A 24,960-nucleotide genomic window follows, 5' to 3' on the forward strand; every position below is an offset into this window, starting at 1 on the left:
TCCTAGGGTGGTAGAGAAAGCTGCCTTCTGCTGTCAGCATACAAGAAAGGGACGGTGCACTGCCTCTTCCTGGCCCCTTCCTGGCCCTTCCTGGCCAGTGAATGCTTCACAGGGGAGAATTGTTGAAACAGGAAAATTGTGTCATTCTCAGACACTGTTAAGCTTTTTTTTTTGAGCACCTTAGTCTGCTTGAAAAATAGGTTCTGTCCCAAAGATTATCCACTTATTGCTTGCCTATGGGGGCGCTCTTCCCAGCCCCTCCCCTAAATGGGTCTGGTTGGGGGCGGGGCACCCTGCAGTCTTATGCCCCAGGGTCCTGCAACTCTAGGGTGGAGCCTCTTTGGAGGTGCCCAAGTAGAGCCTGAGCCACATTTCCTAGGTCTGAGCTGCGTGCACACAGCCAGGTACCACACGTGGAGAAGGACTTTGTGGTAAGTAGGGGATCCCGAGGAAACAGGGGAGGTGGGGCTTCTGTCGGAGGCTGCTCCAGGATTCAGTAGAAACATTCCTGTCAGCCCAGTCTGGGCAGCTGTAGAGCAAGACTGGAGGGGGGCTGTGGGTGGGAGCTGCTTGCTCTCTAGATGGGGCCTTTGGATACTGATTCCACAACGCTTTGAGACCGAGACAAGCAGCTCTCAAGTCCGCAAGGATGTTCATGATCCGTCACAACCACACGAGTTCGCTGTCGAGGTGTAGCCCTGCATACAGATGGCCAAGAGCTGGTGGCTAGGGCAGAGTTCTGCAAGCAACCAGCCACACTCTCAAGGCCAGACAGATGTCACTGTCACTCCAAGGCCAGAGCACAGAGGTCTATATCCTCTGATAGGGTTGGGACCTTCCTTGGGCCAGACGACAGACAAGTCTGTCCAAGGTTCTAAGATGGTCCTGCGATGATGCCTGAGAGCAATAACAGTAGCCACCGGGTGTGGACCTATCTCAACACTTTCATGAGGGAATGGCAGACTGGTCTGTATCTACTGGAAAGAGCTTGGGCCCTGGGTAACAGACTTCCTCACCTCCAGCCCCGTTCCGCACAGCACCAGCATGACCGAGCGCATGAACACCACTGAAATCTTCGATGGCGTCCGCTTACCAGGATTCATACACACCCCAGAGTCCCTGAAAGCGGCTTGCTCCTTCCAGTTCCAGGACACAGACATCCTCTTGGTAACATTCCCCAAATCAGGTGAGAGACAGGCTGGGACAAGGACCCTGGACAATCCAACACTAGGGCTTCCTGCCACCCATAGTGCCTCAGTCCCCTTCTCGGCACTGTAGACACCCGGGCCCTCTCTGTCACCTGGGACTCTGATATAAGCTGTAGGGCTGCCTTTCTGGCTTGAGTCAGTACCAGCTGTATGAAGCCCCTCACTAGCCTCCTTGGCTGGTTGTTCCTCTTTCTAATAGCCTCAGAAGCGCAGGGTATCCTGGGTACCAGCAGCCCCCCTCTCCCCCTGTACCTTGGTCAGGTTCACACAAGCTTCTTGTAATCTCTCTGCACTTGCTTAAACGTGTTTCTGAGGCCATGGGAGGAATGCTGGGGGGTGATATGGGGTGTGTGCTGAGAATCCGGCTTTATTCTTAGGCGTGTGGTCCTTGGGGGACAAAGCTTTTCCTTGTCCTGAATCATGCTGGGGTGAATGGTGTACATCACCCCAGTGAAGTATGTTTATGTGGGGCACAGGAACTCCCTAATCCCGTAAGCCTGCCTGGCCTACTCTCCTCCAGTGTGCTCAGGGTAGCAGCATAGTGCTGCAGACCCTGCATAACCATCCTCCCCAACCTGAATCCATAAGGCACATAGTGGGTAGTTTGCTTTTGTCTCCTGGACATAGCCCAGCTAGGACACAATGCCACTGAGAGCAAGATCTGCCTCATGTGACTTGGCCACCAGGGCCACCTGGACTGTAGTGACCTAGGTAAATCAGCAATTCAGCAGATAGGGCCAAGCAACCCTCCTATATTCCACATTCCTGACAGTCTTCCCCTCACACCAGACCCCCTTTCCCCTCCACCCTGCATAGTTGTCCCAAGTTCCAGCCCTGCCCCGCCCCCCTCCTACTCCCTGGATCAGATCCCTCCATTCACATCTTAACATATCTACCCAGGGGCCTGGTCTGTGGGCTGGGCTTCCCACCAGAAAGAATGCAGTGGGTGGGCTGAGATCTATCAGACTGTGCCTCCAGCCTCAGTATATCTTAAAGGATAGGGCAGCAGAGCTATGGGATCCTGGATCCAGGCTGTCACTGTCCCTGTATGTGGGCAGGGGTGGGAACCGACCATCTGCCCATCCTTGCAGAGCAGGCAGGTTCTGGCCTGTATTGGGAAGATACCCTGCTGAATCACGTGTCCCTGAACTGGGCCCAGGCGGGATGGACGGGAAGGGCCATGCCTGTTCTGAAGAACCTCTTCTGGTTTGCTTTTTCTTAGACTGGTTCTGTCTGGCCTAAAAATAAAAAGGTGATAACCTTGCCCCTACTGGAAGCCAGAGAAGCTAAGGGAGGGCCCCTGACCTTCCATTCCTATTGAGCTCTCTAAGATTTGCTGTCTCTGAAGGTGACCCCAGGAAAGTGTGGTTGCTTGAGGGGAGTAGACACCCGAACAACTCCCGGAGCACCCTCCTCTCTGGCCAGGGCCAAAACTCCTTTTCAGATGTCTGAGGTAGAGAAATGGGTTGGGGCACAGCCCGGTGGAGTGTTTGCTTTGTGTAGGCGAGGAATAGGCCAGATAGGCTTTCTGGAAAGACCGTCGCTAAGGCTTGAATGCTCTGGAACATTCCATTAGAAAGCAATAGAGAGATGAATGTGGTGGCTCACTCCTTTAATCCTAGAAGTTTAGAGGCAGGGGCAGGCAGATCTCTATGAGTTCAAGGCTAGCCTGGTCTACAGAACTAGTTACAGTGCAGTCAGAGCTACACAGAGGTATCTTGGCTCAAAAAACAAACTAACAAACCAGAAAGTGGTACTTATTAGGTGCCATGGTTTCCCCTCAGGGAGCTCACAACAGGGACTGCAGACATGCATGGGAAGCTGAAAGACCCCCAAAGGGAGACCCTCACTCTGCTAGGTGTAAAACCAAGGCACGAGGTGGGACTCGAACCCACGATCTCGCAACCTGAAAACCAAGACACAAATAACCCAGCACAACAAGCACATGTTCCAATGTTCGTTTCAGAAAACAGACACTCAAAACAGAGACACCGGCCGGCACACACACAAGAGGGGATCCCCATACCTCCAAGTCGGTTCTTGGGTGTGAGGGGTGGTCGCGTTTCCCGGCCAACGCACCAAATGAAAGACCCACAACATGAGGACTCCCTCACGTTCTGACTCAGGAGAGGCGACACCCCAAAATCACCCACAAGAAACGATCTTGTTGCAACTACAAGAGGATTTTTATTCGAGAGCGCTCTAGGGCCCATGGTCATACACCACACAGGGGTAGAGGACCATGGCGCCCCGAGTAGCTGAGTAAGGGGGTATTTAAAGGAAGAAACCACAACTCAAGGAGGTGGGGAGGGCGTTGTTGGAAAATACCAAAAATACCAGTTAAGAGTCACAAGGAAGTATAAAGTCACAAGTGTCAGGTTATCTCTCAAGACAGTTTCTAAGAACCCCTAACAATCTAAGAGCCCCTAAAGATAGCACATTTGCATTGTAGGTTCCAGTAATGGTCAGGGTGCCATTCTTTGATTTGAACCCAGGAAGCGGGTAGGTGGAGGAAGGAATGTAGCTATCTGTTTTATGACCAGCACCTGGAGCACTAAGCCACAAAGGCTACACTCCCAAGCCTGGGCCCAAAAGCCTCGAATTTTGTTTTTACTTTGCTATACTTTTTTAATACTTCTTCAAAGCCACCAGGAGCTAGGTGAGAGGCCCATGTCGACTGCTCCTCTTACTTCTCTGGCCAGTATCCTCACAGTTCATTGGCCATCCTTCCTGGGAAGGCTTCTGAAGATCTGAATCACACTGTGCCCTCTTTCTGCCTCATCTCCCTCCTCTGCCTGGTGGGGTCACTATAGCATCAAACACACCAAGGAGGCTCCCGACCATTCATACAGTGAGTGTCCATCTCAGACCAGGGCCCTCCAGTACTCTGCAGGAAGAGCGGCGGTAGGCTAAGGACACACAACCAAGCAGGAAGCTGGCATGTAGGAGTCGGGTGTTCTCAGGTCAGCTCTTCCACAATGGATCCTCTCTTCCTCTCTGCCCTGCCCTCACATTCCTGCATCTGATGCCTTCCTGGCAGATGTAGGGCTGTCCTAACCTCCTGTCTATCCCTGCCTGCCATCCCCTGAACAGCAGCCCCAACATGCTCATAATGTAATCCTCACGGTATGCGAGCGCATGGGGCAGAGGGGACTTTGCAGTCATGATGAGACTAAGGACCTTGAGACAGATCATCATGGATCAAGGAGCCCAGTGTCATCACAGTGTCCCTAGAGAATGGTGCGTAAGGCTCAGACATAAAAGGAGTTCTGATGACAGGAGCGGGGACCGATGAGAGATGGGGCAGTGCTACGGTGATGCTTTCGCCCTTGGATGAGATGGTCTGGAAGTAAGATGGTAGCCCCAAGAAGCTGGAAAGGGAAAGATCGTGAGGAAACAGCATCTTCTGCAATACCACCCCCATTAGCGCATTGATACCAGAGCTACAGGATGAGGCGCGTTGGTGAAAGCCACTGGTTTGGTGGTTATCTGAACATTTATTTATTTATTTATTTGTGTGTGTGTGTGTGTGTGTGTGTGTGTGTGTGTGCTTCATTCTCAGAAGCCTACAGCTACCTTACTAAATGACATGTTGAGAAGACCAAATGAAATTAGCCGGAAAGAATTTCCAGATGTGATCTATAAGATTTTCTCCCCCTAATATATATTAGAAAGAATATCATAGGCAAAAAAAGGGAAAAAAGTGACTAGGACCAAGTCATCCCAGTAAAATGCCATAAATGTTTCTATCACTTCCACTCAGCACCCAGCACACACTGTGACACAGTACGTGATGTACGGAGGTCAGGTGACAACTTTCAAGAGTCAGTTTTCTCCTTCTACCATGTAGTTCTCAGGGGAGTTTATCAGACTTGGTGACAAACCTCTTTACCCATTGAACCATCTCACCTGTCTAACTGCTGTATGGGAGGAGACAGTGGTAATGGTGGCGGTGACGGTGGTGTCCAGGAAGATGCTTGACCACCGCCTCCATGTCCAGGACCACATCCTGGTCACACCACACCTAGCACCGTACAGGTGCCTGCCACTCATGATCTGCTGTAAATGGAGGCCTGAGCAGGCTACCGTGTGGACATCCAACTGCTGAGGGCCAGGTCTTGCTTTAGCAGAGCACAAGGGGATGTGGGTGTCTCTCCTCCCCCCTCGCAGAAAACCTGCTTTTGCATCTACTCCTGTAGAAGCTGCGTATCCTTCCCAAGCTCCCAGAGGCTGACAGGAGCTGTAGAATGGAGCAGCACCCAGCCCTCAGGAACACCCGTACCTTCCTGCTCCAGTGGCACAGAGCCAGTCTCAGCCTACCTTCATAAACGCAATGGATGGCTAAAGTGTACCTGCCCATAAGGCAGGGAGGTGAAAAGCCCTAGTGTTCCCTAGAAGCCACTCATGCCCGGGTCTGTGTGATCCCAGAACTCTCACTGGGGTCTTTTACATCCATGTCTCCTATCTCCTTGATAATGTCGTCTTTTTTTTTTTCCAAGATAGGGTTTCTCTGTGTAGCTATGGCTGTCCTGGAACTCACTCTGTAGACCAAGCTGGCCTGGAACTCAGAAATCTGCCTGCCTCTGCCTCCCAGGTGCTGAGATTAAAGGCGTGTGCCACTACTGCCCTGATAGGGTTAAGTCTTACACACAGTCCTTTCCCCTTGTTTGTGATCTTAGTTACACAAATTCAGTGTAAAAATATTAAAGGGAAAGTTCTAGAAATCACTAACTCCTGTCTTAAAGTGTGTGAGGAAAACCTCTCACCATCCGCTTCCTCCAGCCTGGGACGTGACTTTTCCACTCTCTCCATGCTGCGTCTGTAGTGGCCACCACTGATCTCTTATCAAAGTTCCCAGTTATCAAATCCAGGGCCACAGAACCCAGTACTCCTGTTCACGTAGCCCTCAAGCCCCAGAGCACCTGAGCCGTCCAACCCAGACAGAAAAGCCAGAAAGTACTTCCCTCCCTGAAAAGGTACACATTTTCAACTTAATAAGGAAAAGACAGAAATTGTCTCAGGTTGCCAAGGTCTGTGGGGGAAAAGCAATCTGTGAAAGGATGAAAACGAGGGAAGAAATCCAAGCTGGTTTTGCTGTTACCTTGAGTGAGATCGGTCGCCGAGCAACATGGAAAAGGTAGTGGAGCTTTAAGTCCTGGGCTTGGCCTTGAGTGTCCTTTGGGGAGGGTAGTAGGGTGGCCTGTGCCCCCTCAAACTGTGCCCGCTCTAGCTCCACTGCCCACAGGACAAAGGAAGAGAGTGGCCCTTGTGGTCATGGGAAACAAACTGCAATCTCCAGCCTGGGGCCAGGTGAGACACAGAGAAAAAAAGGCACTAGGTTATGGATGGAAGATATGACTGATGGCAGGGTGCTGCCACTGATCTTGGTGTGTGCTCTACTTACTTATTTATTTACAGGGTTTTTCAAGTTTGTTTTGTTTTGTTTTATTTTGTTTTGTTTTGAGACAGAGTCTCTCTTTGCAGCCATGGCTGACCTGGAACTCACTATATAGACCAGTTTGACCTAGAACTCAAAAGAGATCCAGCTACCCCTGATAGGACTAAAGGCATATGCCACATTGACCCAGCCTATGGTGTTTGTATAATAAGGTTTACAAAAGAAAAAGTAAGACTGGGAGAATGTGTTCCCACAACCTGTTACAGAATTGTTACAGTTGCCACAAGTAATTGTTAAGCCACACAAGATACCACTACTGTAGGTTACTGCCAGACTTGGTAATGAAAATGTGTCTTGTTGGGACACGGAAACTGTTTCTTTTCTTTATTTTTGGAAAAAGGGTCTCACTATGGAGCCCTGGCTGGCCTAGAACTTGCTTTGTAGACCAGACAGGCCTTGAACTCATAGAGATCCTCCTGCCTCTACCTCCCCAAGAGATTAAAAGTATGCTCTACTACTCCTGGCAGTAGGAACTTTCTAATTCACCCCGCCACACTGACAGCTAGCACTCGGTGAGTGTGAGTCAGTTTTCCCTTTCTTTAGAAAATCTCCCCAATAGTCAAGGCAAAGAGAGTTTCCGTTGGCTCATGGTTCTGGAGATCCCAGTCCATGACCCAGGAGTACCATGGCTTTGGTCTTGTGGCACATCAGGGTAGAGAGGACTTGGCAGAGCAAATTCACTATGACTGAGAAGTGAAAGGGACTAGGGTCTAGTGACAGAGCACACACATGCTGTGCACAAAGCCCTTGGGTCCATCCCAGATATAAAGAACAAGAGAAGAGAAACACTAGGGATACAGGAAGTTGGAAGAATGATTCCTAGCACTGGCAAGACCCAGAGTTTGAGGCCCGGAAACAAACAAGAAGCAGGCAAGGCAGGCAGCACATGTCTGTAATCCCAGCACTCAAAAGACACTCAGGTGGTGGAGGCAGGAGAATCAGAAGTTTATCAGGAGACCCTGCTCAAAAGAAGGAAGAGACTGGGGCGCTATTACCTCAGAAAACACTTCCCCATCATCCAAAGACCTCCCACCAGTCCCCATCTCTTCAGTCTCTAACATGTTAACCCTTCAGAAACATTCTGGATTCAAGCGAGCGTGCTGGCTAGCAAGTATTGTCAGACCTAGTCCTGCTTGCCTCTGAGCTTGAGGGAGGTCACTAATATTTTGCGCTGTACTTAGGGACAGTCACTGTATGGAGGCTACCAAGGCATCTGCCACCAAGTCTGGTGCACTTGGATCTTAGGAGTTTGAGGCCAGCCTGGTTTGTAAGTTCCAGAACAGCTACATGGTGAGATCCTATCTCAATAAAACAAAGCAACGGAAACTAAAGAATTTGTCCATTGTTTGCAATTTTCACACTTGGTTTATTCCTGTGTGGTGTGAAGTAAGCTCTCATGCTGTGTTTTGCCAAATGGCTAGCTACTCTGTCGACCCAGAGCAGCTGTCCTGCACCACACTCATGACCACACTTGAGTCTACCCCTGGGCTGCCCGCGGGAGCCATGACATTTCCCCCCACTGGGCTCCACTTGTGTTGAGGCCCGGCTGCTGCGTGTTTCTTTTCTGTATAATTTCTGCACTGACTTGCCTAAGTCTGTAGAACCCGAGGGTATTTTTATTGGAATTGAGTTTGATTTACAGATTAACATGGGAGAGCTGCTCTGTTTATTTAGTTAAGACATCCTGTCTAAGGACAGAAGCTTCTCCATCTGCCCAGCCCACCCCCACATCCTCACAGAGGCGGGGACGCTCTTCCCACTTAGCCTTCACCCGTTCCTTCCTGTTGGTCTCTCACTGGTGTGGTGGGGAGGGAGCTTTTCTCTGCTGTTGTTCACTGGTTCCTTCCTGTTGGTCTCTCTCTGGTGTGATGGGGGGGGGGGGAGCTTTTCTCTGCTGTTGTTCACTGGTTCCTTCCTGTTGGTCTCTCTCTGGTGTGATGGGGGGGGGAGCTTTTCTCTGCTGTTGTTCACTGGTTCCTTCCTGTTGGTCTCTCTCTGGTGTGATGGGGGGGGAGCTTTTCTCTGCTGTTGTTCACTGGTTCCTTCCTGTTGGTCTCTCTCTGGTGTGGTGGGGGGGGAGCTTTTCTCTGCTGTTGTTCACTGGTTCCTTCCTGTTGGTCTCTCTCTGGTGTGGTGGTGGGGGGGAGCTTTTCTCTGCTGTTGTTCACTGGTTCCTTCCTGTTGGTCTCTCTCTGGTGTGGTGGGGGGGGGAGCTTTTCTCTGCTGTTGTTCACTGGTTCCTTCCTGTTGGTCTCTCTCTGGTGTGATGGGGGGGGGAGGGAGCTTTTCTCTGCTGTTGTTCACTGGTTCCTTCCTGTTGGTCTCTCTCTGGTGTGATGGGGGGGGGGAGCTTTTCTCTGCTGTTGCACCTCACAGTTGCTTTGGGGCCCATGAGGATAACTAAGACTCTTCATTATCGCTTTTTTAATTTTTAAATTTTTTTCCAGTTTTCTTGAGACAGGGTTTCTCTGTGTAGCTCCGGCTGTCTTAGAATTCACTCTGTAGACCAGGCTGGCCTCGTACTCAGAAGTCCGCCTGCCTCTTCCTCCCAAGTGCTGGGATTAAAGGTGTGTGCCACCACCGCTTTGCTTGTTGTCGTTTATTAATTTAAGAAAGTTTAATGTATGGCTTTTTTTAAAAAAATGTACATGTTTGTCTTTATGGTAAATGCCTGGTGCCCGAGGAGGCCAGAAGAGGTTGTCACACCCCCTGGAACTGGAGTTACAGATGGTTGTGAGCTGCCACTCGGGGATTTGAACCCACATCCTCTGGAAGAGCCACTAGTGTTCTTAACGACTGGGCCATGTCTCCAGTTCCAAGACTTGTGATTTTCTTCCAAAGCTTCTTACTTTTCTCTTTCTTTTTTATCTTCCTTTACTTCCCCTGTGATGCACAGACAAAAACCTAGGGCTTCATGATGCTATCCCCAAAGCAAAACAAACTTCTTAGTGAAGTCCTGGGGCTGCAAGACAGAAAGCAACGCTGAAAACGAGGGTTCTACAATAACAAATACAAAAAGAAAAGAAAAGAAAACCCATAGGTGGGAATGCAGGGAAGGGATTTTAGGTGCATTGCCACAGCAGGCAGTCCTGTAGTAAAGGCATAGGAAGAAAGGAGGAAGTGGCTGAGATTTGGCTCAGTGGTAGAGTTCAGGCTTAAATTATACACATGGCTGGGTTCTGCCTGTAGGACCCCAAGGAGAGGAGGAGGAGAGAAAACAGAAGTGGGGGGGTGTTGTAGAGAAAGCCCAAGTTCTCTAGAAAACCCCTAATTTGAAGTTATCTCGCTGTGGCTGTGATGAGGGTCTAGGAAACCCCTGCGTTCTCATGTACAGAACGTTCCAGAAATAAGGAAGATAAAAGCTCACCGAATGACAGCTCCAGCCTTTAATCCCAGCACTCGGGAGGCAGAGGCAGGGCGAACTCTGTAGATTCAATGCCAGCCTGATCTACATAATGAGAACCAGGACAGCCAGGGCTGTGGAGAGAGACTCCCTGTCAACAAACAAACATATTGATTAAGGTCTCAACCGGAGTAAGGAACACGGAAGAGTGGGAGATTTCTCAGCTGGACCAGGTTTGGGTTCTGTGGTCTGCGCACACACCTAGCTGGTTTCCGAATCCTCTCAAGGATTAAGGGATGCACACAGTACATCTGTTACTCTGGGGGGGGGGCGGGGGGAGAGAAAAGCCGGGAATGTTTTAGGCAAAAGTAGCCACACCCCAACACCTGCCCCGCCCCGGTCCTGCAGGTACCACCTGGATGCAGCAGGTTCTGAGTCTTTTCTTCTGTGAGGGTCACTTGTGGCCCATTCACAACCTCCCGACCTGGGCCCGCATGCCCTGGATAGAGCAAATCTCCTTCGATAGCCTCCTTTCCAAGCGGAACACTTCCTGGCCTCGGCTCCTCACCTCCCACCTGAACGCTAAATGGCTGTCCCCAGCTCTGATGAAGTCCAAGGCCAAGGTAAGGAACAGGCGCCTTCACGTTCCTAAGCATCTCACGAGAGCCAAGATGAAGTCAGGCTTTGGGGGTCTAAAGGCTTTACCTTCGACTCCTGGGGTGATGGGCATGGAATACGTGTAGGTGGGTAAAAATCGCAGCAGCAACAGCAGACGTGGGCTGGAGGGGAGGCAGGGTCTACACAGCAGGGAGTTTGCCCCCGGCCAGCAGCGCTGCCCTGACCAGGAGGAGGAGGGCGCATGCGTCAAGCAGTTTAACTCATTGTCCATGGGGAAGAGAGATCCCTTCCTAACTTGGTAGGAAGGCCCTAGAAAAACTCAAGTGTGCCTTGGAGACACAGGTCTACACCAGACTTCCCGGCAGTAGATTCTGGTGGAGCCTTGATAGGCAGTGCTCACTTACCCTGAGGGGTGATAGTGCCCACAAGCTGCCTAGAACCTGAGGGAATGAGGAACAGTGCCGCCCCCAATAAAAATGTAAACTGTAATAATAAATAAATCAAAACACGCCCCATGGGCCACCCATTCACCAGCCATACAGGACTCCACCCACAGCCGCTCAGGGATCAGGTATGGTCCATGCCTGGTGTCCACCTCATCACTGCTGTGGTGGGGCCTACAGGCCAGCACTGCACAACTCTTCCCTCTTCTAGACAGGAGCTGGGGTCCCAGGCTCAATTACTTAAAGTAAGAGCAGCAGGGGGACATCCTGGAGCTCAGAGCTCTGAGATTCAGGACTCTGCCCACCAGGTGGTGTACATGGCCCGGAACCCCAAGGATGTCCTTGTTTCCTTCTTCCACTTCCACCGAATAGCCGGCTTCCTGCCCAATCCCAGCTCCTTTGAGGACTTTGTGGATGAGTTTCTCGAGGGCACAGGTGAGTCTCATGGACTGAGGTGGCTCTCAGAGCCCCCCTGGTCCCCCAGCTGGTGGGCAGCCTTGCTTCTTTGTTCCAGTTGCTCTGAGGTCACCCTGCTCCTCCTGGAGCCCAGCCACACATGGCTGGGGCTGCAGAACCTTCTCTGTTTCCTCTTGGTTCAGGCTTCTTCGGCTCCTGGTTTGACCATGTGAAGGGGTGGCTGAGTCTGCAGAAGGACCTAAGTTTGCTTTTTGTCACCTATGAGGAGATGCACCAGGTGGGCGCCCTTTCCACATATCCAACAGGCCATCTCTTTCAGTCAAAGCCCTGGCACGTGGCGTCCCCAGCTCTTCCAGAATACTCGGTGAAGCTTGTTTTTCTAAGACAGGACTGCCAACGATATTGGTGCCCTCAGAACTCCTAGCCGCTCCTGAGTCAGACATACTCTCCTGCCTGCAGCTTTCCAAAAGTAACAGCCATTGTGAGACTCGTTGGTAGGAGTTTCAAGCAATTTTATTTTACGTGTATCACTGTTTGTCTTCATGTATGTCTGGACTATGCGTGTGCCCAAGGAGGTCAGAAGAGGGCACTGGATCCCCTGGAATGGGAATTATAGATAGTTGTAGCCACCATGTGGGTGCTGGGAATCGAACCCAGGTCCTCTGCAAGAGCAATGAGTAGCAATGAGTAGTCTTAACTTCAGAGTCATCTTTCCAACCTGAGTTTCAAGAATTGTTTTACATTTATTTTATTTGTGTGTGTGTGTGTGTGTGTGTGTGTGTGTGTGTGTGTGTGTATCATCCAGTGTCAGTGGGGACTAGAAGAAGGCACTGAATCCCCTGAAGCTGGAGTTACAGGGAGCTCTCAGCTGCTTGATGTGGGTGCTGGGATTTGAACCTGCATTCTCCAGAAGAAGTACTCACAACTACACAGCCATCTTTTCAGTCCCAAGGAATTTTTTTAACATACATTTACAATTTTAATATTGTGGGGCTAGGGAAACAGCTAACTTGGTAAAGTGTTCCTAGTATGTGTACAGGGGCCTGCGTTTGATTCCCCAGAACCCAGGTAAAGAAGCCAGGTTTGGTAAAAACAAGAGGGAGAGGCAGAGGCAGGCAGATCCCTGTAGCTCACCTGGCTGGCCAGCCTAGTCTATTTGGTGAGTTGAAGGGTGGAGATAGACCTTTCAATAAAAGAAAATGGGCTTCTCTAAAGAATGGCACCTGAGATTTTCCTCTGGCCTACACACACACACACACACACACACATAGAGAGAGAGAGACAGAGACAGAGAGACAGAGACAGAGAGAGACAGAGAGAGACTCAAATACATAGGCACACTGAGAAACAAGAATTTAGGGACCAATGAGATTGCTCAGTGGATAAAGACATTTGTTGACCTGGTTTGGTCCCTGGAACCCATAGGGTAGAGACAGAGAGCCGACCCCTCTCTTCTCCCCCTGTGCCTTAAGCTATGTATACATTTGGCTACTGATGTTACTTTTGTATTTATTCATCAGTGTGATCTTTGATTCACGACCGACTGCATTTGGAGACACAAATGAGCTCCTCCGAGCAGCTTTGCATGGATTCAGGCCCTTCATTTGATCCTCCTTCCAGCCCCTGCACTTTCTAACGGAACAGACAGGCCTCACCATTGCTTACTCAGCCCACCCTGGCACAGCCAGCAACTGCATGCGCGATGCTGGAGAACCTGGCGTTCTCTGAGCTGTTCCAATATTATGTGTAAACAGCAAGATTCTAACTCAGAATAACAAGATGAGATCTACTTCTTCACAGTATGTTTTAAATTCCACCCACAAAGCTGACCTTTCTCTGCCTGCAGCTTCGGCTCCAGCTGTTGATGCTCTGTGTGCTTAGGGATTTGGAGGAATCCAAGATCTGTTGGGCCTCAGAAACTGTACACATTTGCCCCCCAGCAGACAGCATCGGTTTGGCCTCAAGACATTAAAACAAGGGAAACAAAAACGATCATAAATAGATTCACATTGGCCAAGGTCTAGGCCTTCCCAACAAAATGTGTCTTGGTATTAAAAATTAAAGCTCAATTAAAAAAAAAAAGAATTCTTTTAAGATGTGACACTTTCTGAATGTAAAATACAACATGATCCAAACACAGAGATATATTAATACTTGAGGTTTTATTTAAGATTTTTATACTCTTGGTGGTGTTGGCCTGATACTGCTCAAGTTACAGACAGCTCTGAGCTTCTGTGTGGCTGCTAGGAACAGAACCTGGTCCCTCTTGCAAGAACAAGCACTCTGAACTGCTGAGCCGTCTCGTCTCTTCAACACCCCACCCATGCATTCTTTATGACTCTGAAATATGCTGTGGTAGAGACATAGCCCAAAGAAATTCCCTTTGTGGTTGATTTTATACTGTTTCCAGCTACTTCCTTTTTTTTTTTTTTTTTTTAAGATTTATTTATTATATGTAAGTACACTGTAGCTGTCTTCAGACACTCCAGAAGAGGGCGCCAGGTCTCGTTGCGGATGGTTGTGAGCCATCATGTGGTTGCTGGGATTTGAACTCTGGACCTTTGGAGGAGCAGTCGGGTGCTCTTACCCACTGAGCCATCTCACCAGCCCCTCCAGCTACTTCCTATAACAGCTAATGCTGAATTGAGTATGTTTGTCAACACTTCGAGTCTCTTGTGCTATCTACTGCTCTATGCTGGGGGATGTGTTGAGGCATCTATGTGGCTCTGGCAGTCCTAGAACTCACTCTGTAGACCACTCTGGCCTCACACTCACAGAGATCTGCCTGAGTCTGCCTCGTGAGTGCTGGAATTGCCCGACTGATTGTTTTTATTTTTATCTAAGTGTATATTTGTGTCTATATTGATATTTAAGTTGGATCCCATGGAGCTACAGTTACAGGGTGGGTGCTGGAAACTGATTTGGAACCATAGCAAGAGCACAATGGGCTCTAAATCATTACATTGTTTCTCTCGTCCCTTCTTGTACTGTGTTAATGTCTTCAATATGTATCCATTCCTCTGGGTCCAGGAACCTCGCTGTACCATCCGCAAGTTAAGTGAATTCCTGGGGCGCCCCCTGGGGCCAAAAGAGGAGGATATCATCCTGGAACACAGCAGCTTTTCCTTCATGAGTCAGAGCAACATGGTCAACTTCAGCCTGCTGTCCAAGGAGATCATAGACCAGAGCGAGAGCAAGTTCCTCAGGAAAGGTAGGCCTCCCTCCCAGCCTCCATCCAAATACCCACTGCCCATCCTGGGACCATTCTACCCCTTTTTTGTGTATGTATGTTTTGGGTTGTTTGGTTGGTTGGTTGGTTGGTTTTGGTGTTTTGAGACAGGGTTTCTCTGTGCAGCTCTGGCTGTCCTGGAACTCACTCTGTAGACCAGGCTAGCCTCAAACTCAGAAATCAGCCTGTCTCTGCCCCCCTCTCCTGCCCCCAAGTGCTGGGATTAAAGGTGTGCACCACCACGCCTGGCTTTGGTTTTGGTTTTGAGAAAGGTCTCTACACAGTCCTGGCTGTCTTGAAACTCAGTCTGTAGACCAGGCTGGCCTCAAACTCACACAGATCTTCATGCTTCTGCCTCCTGAGTGCTGGGATTAAAGGCGTCAGCCCCTACTCCTGGCACCCCCATCCTTTTGCATCTGATAACAGCCCCCAGCCTACCCAGTCTACTTGCTTCCTGGACTTCCTCTTTCCTCCACAGTATCAGTGTGATGCTGAGGACATCCCCAGCCCCTGTGCCATTCTATTCTGGTGCTGCCTTCACAGGGGTCTCCTTTTGACCCCAGGATACAGCCCTGTCTCAGACCACTCCTCCCAGAGCCACTCAACTTTCTGAATACCTCTCAGAAAGTGCCCCAAACGCCATCTCTGCCAGCTCTTCCAAAAGAGACTGACCTTCCCCATTGTTACAGGTAACATGTACAGGCACGGCCTGAGCCCAGCCCCGCCCACCCAGTTCTGAAGAATGGATGGTAGAAAAGGTCTCTCTGCCTGTGTACTTGTGGGATGCTTGGATGTAGAAAAGAGAGGGGCCTGTGGATCCTCATGGCAGCTAAGAGTGCGCCTTGCCGTTGCTCCTGATAAAACCCCTCAGTGCATGGGGACCTCTGGCCTGTGTGTAAACTGGGCCTTGCCTTTCTCAAAAGTCAGAATACTTGGAACTGTCCTTACCATCTCCAACAAGACAAATCCTCAGGGCAGGTCTTCAGGGTACATGAAACCAGACACTGGCCCCCAACCCGTAGCCAAATCTGTAAACAGCAAGGTTTTAGCTTGGTCCAGAATGGGGCAGCCATAGGTGTACATGACCACATCCCTTCGCTGCCATCCAAAGTACACAGACTAGGGGGAGTTCTCCCACAGCCCTGAAGGTCAGAGCATCCTTGGGCCACCCTTCTTCCTGCCTCTTTTACTCCTGTGGTACCTGTGTTCACAGTTTTTGGCTACATCACTTTAGGCTCTGTCTTTTTTTTTTTTTTTTTTTTTTTTGGTTTTTTGAGACAGGGTTTCTCTGTGTAGCCCTGGCTGTCCTGGAAATCACTTTGTAGACCAGGCTGGCCTCGAACTCAGAAATCTGCCTGCCTCTGCCTCCCGAGTGCTGGGATTAAAGGCGTGCGCCACCACTGCCCTGTTAGGCTCTGTCTTGATTAGGGTTTCATCGCTGTGAGGAGGCACCATGACCACAGGTACTCAGGCAGAAGAACCTTTCTGCTACTCTTTCTTCAGAACTGCGTGGGCGCTGCTGGGCTCAGGCAATGCTTGACCATTGTTGCCTCTAACAATGGAGGTCAGTCTCTTTTGGAAGAGTTGGCAATGATGGAGTTTGGGGCACTTTCGGAGAGGTATTCTTACAAAGCAAAGCATTTAATTGGGGCTGGCTTACAGTTTCAGAGGATTTATTCAGGCCATCATCATCATGGTGGGAAGCATGGAGGTGTGCAGGCAGACATGGTGCTGGAGGAGCTGAGGGTTCTACATCCTGATCTGCAGGAGGAGACGCTGTGCCACACCAGGCATAGCTTGAGCGTAGAAGACTTCAAGGCCCACTCCCATAGTGGTACATTTCCTCCAGCAAGACCATACTTCCTAAGAGTGCTATACTCTACGGGCTAAGCATCACACACATGAGTCTATGGGGGCCATTCCTATTCAAACAACCCCAGGATCTACTCCTACACTCTGAGGGCACCAGTCACTAGATTAGGCCTCTCTCCTCTTAACCTATTTCTAAATTAAGTCATGTTCCCAGGTACCAGATGGGAGGTTTGCATGCCTCCTACAGGACATAATTCAGAATGTGGTGATGGAGAAGCTCTCAGGAGTTAGCTGTGGTATATTGTCTTCTCTCCCTGCCTGACTCTCACCATCTGTCCTTACTCTAGGTGTTGTGGGGAACTGGAAGGAATATTTTACTCCTGAGATGAATGAGAAGTTCAACGCTGTCTATCAGTCCAAGATGGGTGACTCTGGCCTTTGCCTCCCCTGGACCATGGACTGACCCTTTTGACCCATCTAGCCTATTCACATGGGCCCACCATGCTACAAACCCTGGTCTAGCCTGTCTTCCTTCTGTGCTACAACCCTGGTCTAGCCTGTCCTCCTCCTGTGCTACGACCCTGGTCTAGCCTGTCCTCCTACTGTGCTACGACCCTGGTCTAGCCTGTCCTCATCCTGTGCTATGTTCCTGGTCTAGCAATAAAAGCTCAGATTCATGTTGTACAGACTCTGTCCCAACCTCAGCCTAGACCTGTGTACTATACCCTTTACCTTGGAAGTTAGGGAAAAAAGGGGACACAGACCCCCGGGACCCTCTTTTTTCTCTAGAGCTTGGCCCTTTACTAGGCTGCAGTCCCAAAACTTTCTTTAGAACCTCCAGATGAGACTCCCTAGACCTTATACCCCAGGATCATTTTTCCAGAGGGCAAAGATAAAGAATGTAGAAAAGCGGGAGGAGCCTGTGGGGTTCCCAAGGAGATCAAATCTGGACCAGAGAAGCCAAAGCAAGCATTAGGAACAAACACCAACAAACCCAAGTAATGGGAAAGGTCTCTGCCCACTCATTGGGGCCCCCAGAGTATGTGGGCTGCCTTCCAAGATGGCTACCATCACAGCCACATGTGCACAGCAGCAAGCTTCTGCTCTGAGAAGAAGGGTTGGCAGCACTGGGCATAATGAGACCCAAGTGGAGGCAGAAAGTCCCTTCTCATCCTCTCCATCTCTGTGCACTGCCCATCTGCCTGAGTTCCATGGAATACTCTAATGGCAATATGACAAAAATCCATCCCTGGCTTAGAGCCAAGGAGTGACTTGATCCAAGGAGTTGGCTCCAGAACCGGTTGATTCAGAGCTCCGTCCTGTTTTCATTTATAGCAGCTGTCTGCTCACGCACTGCGATGAGAACAGCCCTCTCTAGACCCTTGGGCCTTGGCTCAGCAATTGGAAAGGGCCCTTGTGGGGTTTTTTGTTTTGTTTTGTTTTTGTTGTTGTTTCGGGGGGGGGTTGTTGTTTTTCGTTTTTTTGTTTTTTTTGGGCAGGACAGGACTGTGTCACACCAGACATAGCCTGAGCATAGAAGCCCACCCCCACAGTGACACATCTATCCCTTCAACAAGGCCACACCTACTCCAACCAGGCCAAGAGAATCCATGAGGCCACATGAGAATGCAGACTTTTCGGGGTCTGATTGCAGATCTGGAAGCTCCCCCCACTTTGCCTGTGGAACATGAAGGTATCCAGATGCCAGGAACATTGTGGCACAGATATCCGCGGCTCAGCCCCAGCCATGGTCTACAAGGAGGGAGTACAGAGTATGAGGCAGGCAGCTAGAGTACTGTGACTGTGAGCTGTCACCCTCGGAATCTTGGGGTCAAAAGCTAAACCCATGGGGCTGGTGAGATGGCTCAGTGGGTAAGAGCACCCGACTGCTCTTCCGAAGGTCAGGAGTTCAAATCCCAGCAACCACATGGTGGCTCACAACCATCTGTAACGAGATCTGGCGCCCTCTTCTGGAGTGTCTGAAGACAGCTACAGTGTACTTACATATAATAAATAAATAAATCTTAAAAAAAAAAAACCTAAGCCCAGGGGGCTGGAGAGATGGCTCAGCGGTTAAGAGCACTGACTGCTCTTCCAGAGGTTCTGAGTTCAATTCCCAGCAACCATATGGTAGCTCACAACCATGTGTAATAGCATCTGATGCCCTCTTCTGGGGTGTCTGAAGACAGCTACTATATATATATATATATATATATATATATATATATATATACTATTTAAAAATAAAAAAGCTAAGCCCAGCTTGCCTGCCTCAGACCAGGGGACATCAAGAGAACTGGGAAGGAAGATGCCCTGGAAGAGAAAGGTAGAGCCTATCCTGCGAGAGGCAGGGAAGCACCAAGCTCTGTTTCGCTGTTTCTTGGGTGAACATTTAGATGCAGATCTGGGCTCTTAGCAGTCCAGCCAAGAGCCCAGGATGCCTCCACGCCAGTGCCCATGGGTAGGAGGAGCTCAAGGGTGGAGGCATCAAGCACATAGGACTGGGGTTGCCTGCAGAGGGAAGGAAGGTGGCTTGCAGCACTGGACACTGAAGCCAGGAATCCACACACACTTAGCAAGGACTCTACAACTTCTGGAAGCCAGCCTAGTCTACATAGTGAGTTCCAGGACAACCAGGGCTATGTAGAGAGACCCTATCTCAGAGAGAGAGAGAGAGAGAGAGAACTACATAAGAGTTCTCCAAGGAGGGTCTGTCTGTTGTGGGGTTGCTCTTAGCAGCCCAAGTCCTCGTACTTAAAGGACAATTGAATGGCCACAGCCAGGGGCACTGCCCCCAGACTTCATTATAGATGCCATTTATAATGGTTGCAAACACAGCAGCAGCAGCCTTGACTTTGGACCTTCTATGTGTCCCAGAGTGGGAGTTCCTATGACAACAGGTGACTTTTCCAAAGACCCCATGAGCTGGGAATGTCACCCGGTCGCTGAGATGCTTGCCTGGTGTTCAGAAAGCCCCAAATATGATCTCAAGCATTCATGAAACCTAACACGATGGTTCATGCCTGGAATCCAGACACTCGGGAGGAAGGGATAGGAGGATCAGAAGCCACAGGTCATCGTTAGCTACATAGTAAGTGGTTATATAAGACTCTGGCTCAAACAGCCTGATGTGGTGAAGCACACTTGTATCCCTAGTAGCACTTGGGAGACAGAGGCCAATGGATCTCTGGGAGGTCAAGGTCAGCTTGGTCTATGTGATGGTTTGTATATTCTTGGGCCAGGGAGCAGCACCATTTGGAAGTGTGGCCTTGTTGGAATAGGTGTGACCTGGTTGGAGTAGGTGTGTCACTGTGGGTGTGGGTTTAAGATCCTCATCCTAATAGCCTGGAAGTCAGTCTTCCACTAGCAGCCTTTGGATGAAGACGTAGAACTCTCAGCTCCTCCTGCGCCATGCCTGCCTGGATACTGCCATGCTCCCACCTTGATGATAATGGACTGAACCTCTGAACCTGTAAGCCAGCCCCAATTAAATGTTGTTTTTTTATAAGACTTGCCTTGGTCACGGTGTCTGTTCACAGCAGTAAAACCCTGACTAAGACAGTCTACATAGAGAGTTCCAAGCCACCCAGTGCTACTTGGTGAGACCTTGTCTCAAAACAACAAGAAAAACCCAGGAGTCCCCAGTGGCCTGGAAGCACTGCATCTCAACAGCAGAGAAAGAAATAAAAGTCAAGTCCTAGCACTTGCCACATGCCCAGAAGGGCTGAGAAGAAGGCACAAAAGGTGGCAAGGGTTCTGGATGGGCCCTGCCTCCTGATGAACTGTGTTCACCCTGGGGCCAGCGGGCCAGCCTCCAAAAACTGAGTATAGGGACGTCCAGAGCAGCCCCCTAGCTAGAGAAGGATGCACAGCACAGAGGCAATGGAGGGGGAACCTCCTACCGTGGGGTGAGAGATACGTATGCTGGACGCTACAGGCCAGTGAGAAGAGGGCCACGCGTATGGAGATTCCATGCACATAAGGTCCAAAGCCCAGCAAAACAATCGGTGACTTTGTGACCATTTGGGGAAGTAGTAGCACCAGGGTGCTCCCAGGAGGTGCTCCAGACCACAAAGAGGCACAGACACTTGTCCTGAGCCACAATAGCTAATGATCCAGGATGGGCCCAGGGTTTTTTTAGATGATTCCCCAAGGACTTAGGATGGAGCTGAGACAGTAAGAGCAGGCTCTCTTGGTAATAGAGACTGGAATTGGGAGTGTAGTGGAGTCTTAAAGGACATACTGACCCTCTGCTAGACTCTCCTTTAGGGCCAGGAGCCTGGACTACGCAATGCAGTCTAGGAAAAAAGGGAAACTATGTGAGCCAGAAGGAGTGCTCTCTCTCTCTCTCTCTCTCTCTCTCTCTCTCTCTCTCTCTCTCTCTCTCTCTCTGTGTCTGTCTGTCTGTCTCTCTATGTTTCTATGTCTCCGTCTCTCTCTGTCTGTCTCTGTCTCTCTCTCTCCCTCTCTGTCTCTGTCTCTCTGTATCTCTCTCTGTCTCTGTCCCTCTCTGTCTCTGTCTCTCTCTCTCTCTCTCTCCCTCTCTGTCTCTGTCTCTCTGTATCTCTCTCTGTCTCTGTCTCTCTGTATCTCTCTCTGTCTCTGTCTCTCTGTATCTCTCTCTGTCTCTGTCCCTCTCTGTCTCTGTCTCTCTGTCTCTCTCTCTCTCTCCCTCTCTGTCTCTGTCTCTCTGTATCTCTCTCTGTCTCTGTCTCTCTCTGTCTCTGTCTCTCTGTCTCTCTCTCTCTCTCCCTCTCTGTCTCTCTGTCTCTCTCCCTCTGTTTCACATGATGACTGAGATCTATTATCCTGAAACCCCACCAAGGATCACCTTGAAGTCTAGGCCTCAGGCCTGGCCAGGGTCAGGGTTGTGGCCCTGGCTGAGAGAGAACACTGAGAAGCAGCTGGCTCTGGAGGTGTCTTAGGACATGTCCCCAAGTCTCATCTTGGTTGCTGAAGTAGATGCCTGAAAGCTAGAGCCCTGAACAAGGGAGGACCCCCTGCTGCCTCACAGCCCTGCCCACCTCCTTTAGCCCAGGGCTGTTTTTCAGGGATATTCTGTTGACACTGGTAACTCTGAGGATTTAGCCCATTAACCCTTGGCCATCAGTTCCCCCACCCACAGCCTAAAACGAGGACGACATGTAACTCCTGGCACCCTGAACAGATGGCTTCTTACCCTACTTCCTCTGTCTGAGATTCTCGTATACTTGTAAAATGGAACCTTCTAGGGGTGAGGCTACCCACAGCAAACTCCACGCACCCACCTAATGCCTGAATTTTCATGCACGTGGTAAGGGGCATAGCTCTCTCGTGCACTGGCCTTCAAGCCCCAGTGCTCATTTACAAACTGGGCACAGTGACATACCTGTTCAAGAGAGATACAGGCTTCACCGAGACCCTGCAAATAACCTCTCTAAATCTGGATGTTCCTGTTAGGTTAAAGCCCCATAGAGTAGGCCAACTGGGAGAGTCTTGGAAGAGGCTTCAATAGTTAAAGCAGCCGGGCGTGGTGGCACACGCCTTTAATCCCAGCACTCGGGAGGCAGAGGCAGGCGGATTTCTGAGTTCGAGGCCAGCCTGGTCTACAAAGTGAGTTCCAGGACAGCCAGGGCTACACAGAGAAACCCTGTCTCGAAAAACCAAAAAAAAAAAAAAAAAAAAAAAAAAAAGTTAAAGCAACAGAGGAGAGTGCGGCCCTTCCCACGCATGCACACTCAGACACATGGTAAAATAACACACAGACATGTGCGCACACACGCACACACACTTGTGCGTGCACAGACACATGCCTGAACACACCTGCATACATAACCAAAGCTCTGTTTAAACCTGGGAGTCAAGCACGAAGGGCCCAGCTCAAAATTCTGCTGTGCATTCTTGGCTAAACGCTGCATTTCTCTGAGTTCAGCTCCCCTTTCCATGAAACGCACACAAGCACTCACAGGAGGCCATCACGTGGGGCTGTTGTGAGAACTCAACACAGCGGGCAATGTTTAAGCAAACGCTTAGGGAGTTCTGAGGAGGGAGGGATACTCCACCATGTACAGGCACTGGATCTGGTGAGAGGAGGAGGGGGGAAAAGAGTTAGAAGAGAGAGGGGAGGGAGCAGGGAAGACACACCCCTAGGGTTGGCTGGTTGCCCACCATAAGGGCCCTGCACAGACAGGACAGGACAGGACCAGGTGGCGAAGGGAACGGGCTTCACTCACAGCTCTTGTGTGATTGGCCGGACTGCATGGGGCTTGTCTGACAGCTTTTCAGCCCCCACACCAATTACAGGCACTTAGTCACAGGTTCCTGCCCGCACTTCCTCTCAGCAGCAGGGGAAAGAACAGCCTTGACGGGGCTAGTCCTTCCCACCCCCTCCATCTCAGCCTAGCTTGGATGAGGAGCAGGAGAGGCACTAATCCAGCCAGGTAGAGCTTGGCCTCCGAGGTCCAGGGGGCTCTGGAGGAGGGACAGTGAGGGGGGAACACATTTAGAACACAGAGGAGGGACCTTCAGAAGCTGGCTGTCCCCTTAGACTAAGAAACTGATACCACAAATCAGACTGACCACCACCCACCCCACCTCCTACCAAAGTCTTTATGTTACTGTTACATCAGAGTGCACGGCAGGTCGAGCTGAAGTGCAGCGCTCAGAGCATAAGAAACGGATCCTCTCAGTCGATTCAGTAAGGCAGCTATGTGGCTCTGCCTGAAGTCTCTCCTCTCTTAACAGCAGCCAGCCAGGGCTGAATCTCAGCTAACTGAGAGAGGGGGACCACAAGGGGTCCTGAGGTCATTTATCCATTTAGTCATGTATTACTACAGGACAGAAGCTCACCGGGGCTGGAGACTTATTCTCATGACACCGGCCATGGGCCACTCTTGGCATGGTGGCCCCTTGGTGGCTAATATTTCAACTGAGCAGGACAGTATGTGGTATTTGTAGGAGTTTTGTTTATTTTTGTTTTCAGGACAGAGTCTCTCTGTGTAGCCCTGGCTGTCCTGTAACTCAGTCTCTGGAACAGGCTGGCCTTGAACACAGAGATCTGCCTGCCTCTACCTCCTGAGTACTAGGATTAATGGTGTGCACCACCACCACCCAACATTTTCTGTTTGTTTGTTTTTGTTTTTGTAAACAGGGTCCTCTTATGTAGCCTTGGCTAGCCTAGAATTTCCTATGTAGACCAGACTGGCCTTGAACTTACAGAAATCTGACATATCCACTTTCTGAGTTCTGAGATCACTTAGCACTTGGCATTTTAATGACCTAGCTGTAGAAGTGACATTGGAACCCAAGTTCAAAAAGACAGAATGTAAGCCTACCCCTCAGTGGTACACTCAAAGCCCTGTTAAGTAGCCATACTTGTCTCTGGCAGACAAGGAACAAGGATCAGACCCCCTCAGATGGAGAGGCCCCCATCTCAGGCCAAAAGCTGTTAAAAGTCCACAGCTGTTAAACGCTGGTGCTGGCTAGGCGGATCACCCAAATGCCTCCAGTTCTACAGAGCCTGTGGAGAAAGGGCTGATCCCATAGCTTGAGTCAACCTCCAGGGTCAGTCCCAGTGGGTGGGCTTGTGGGGCCTGTGGCCACTCTAGGACCCCTAGTTCAGCCAACTTGGAAATTCTTCACCCAAGTCATTCCCGCGCTATCTGCTGGAGAGTGAGGCTCCAGCTTAGGTTGGAAGTCTCCCCGAGCATCTAGGAACACATTCTATCTGCCTCATTGGCTTTGTCTCACACAGGCTCCCCTGGATTCCAAGATCATATAGCACACACTTTAAAGTAGCAAAGGGGCTGAACACAGGAACTCCGCCAATCGAGGGTGTACTGGCCCTGCCCCCACCCAGCGCCTGACCCAGGCAAGTCCCTCCACTAATCCGAGCCATGATTTCCTTGTGAGGTGAGAGTCTAGGACACACTTCTGGACCAGGTTCCTCAAGCGCTGGGAGAAACTCACCCTCTTCTTGCTTTGTGATCTCTCACCCCTCCAGGCAGCAGCTATCCCAAGCCCTCCACACTGACTCTTCTACATGCATAAACCTTTCCTCCATTCTCTTCCATCTGCTGCTGCTGCTGCTGCTGGGATCCCAGGCGCCTTGGCTTCACCAGAGAAGAACCCAGGCAAATCTAAAAACTGTCAGGCTCTTGCACTGTGTGGACTGGGTCAGACGTGGCTGACACCCTGGGCCCCCAACCTCCCACCCTGCTGGTGTCTCCTTTCCAATATATCCATGGAAGGTACAATTCTCTGGTGTCCTCTCTGTCCCCAAAGAGACCAACATCCACCGGCCCTTCCGGAATCATAGCCAGGTTACCATGGTGATGCCTATTATCCGGGCTTAACAGGAGATGAATCAGTAGCTAAAAATAGCCCCAGAGTGGATAGATAGATTGATAGGTGGGTGGGTCTGATTCGGGGTTGGGACAATTTGTTTTTCTCAG

General features: G+C 50.3%; 1 protein-coding gene across 2 annotated transcripts; it reads left to right on the forward strand.

Moving 5' to 3' along the window:
* Window positions 1-267: 267 nt before the first annotated feature.
* Window positions 268-17,212, forward strand: LOC110300719 (sulfotransferase 2B1-like). 2 transcript variants are annotated; one of them, XM_021170979.3, is made up of 7 exons: window positions 268-431; window positions 1,023-1,186; window positions 10,418-10,632; window positions 11,379-11,505; window positions 11,670-11,764; window positions 14,518-14,698; window positions 16,876-17,212. In XM_021170979.3, the coding sequence occupies exons 1-7, from the start codon at window positions 268-270 to the stop codon at window positions 16,989-16,991; spliced, it is 1,062 nt and encodes a 353-aa protein (XP_021026638.2). In that variant the 3' UTR covers window positions 16,992-17,212. The 2 variants fall into 2 exon arrangements, with proteins under 2 accessions (XP_021026638.2, XP_085700381.1); XM_085844255.1 differs by having other exon boundaries at window positions 372-431; window positions 1,038-1,186.
* Window positions 17,213-24,960: the final 7,748 nt, after the last annotated feature.

Source organism: Mus caroli, unplaced genomic scaffold, assembly GCF_978045245.1.
Source record: "Mus caroli unplaced genomic scaffold, Mus_caroli_1 scaffold_10, whole genome shotgun sequence".
In the NCBI taxonomy this organism is placed as follows: Eukaryota; Metazoa; Chordata; class Mammalia; order Rodentia; family Muridae; genus Mus; species Mus caroli.

Excerpts from the sequence above, each read along its gene's own strand:
- LOC110300719 (XM_021170979.3), top strand. The coding sequence starts at position 268 with ATGGGTCTGGTTGGGGGCGGGGCACCCTGCAGTCTTATGCCCCAGGGT. Across the intron at positions 1,187-10,417 it reads GGTAACATTCCCCAAATCAG|GTACCACCTGGATGCAGCAG; the intron begins GTGAGAGACAGG and ends CCGGTCCTGCAG. Across the intron at positions 10,633-11,378 it reads TGATGAAGTCCAAGGCCAAG|GTGGTGTACATGGCCCGGAA; the intron begins GTAAGGAACAGG and ends TCTGCCCACCAG.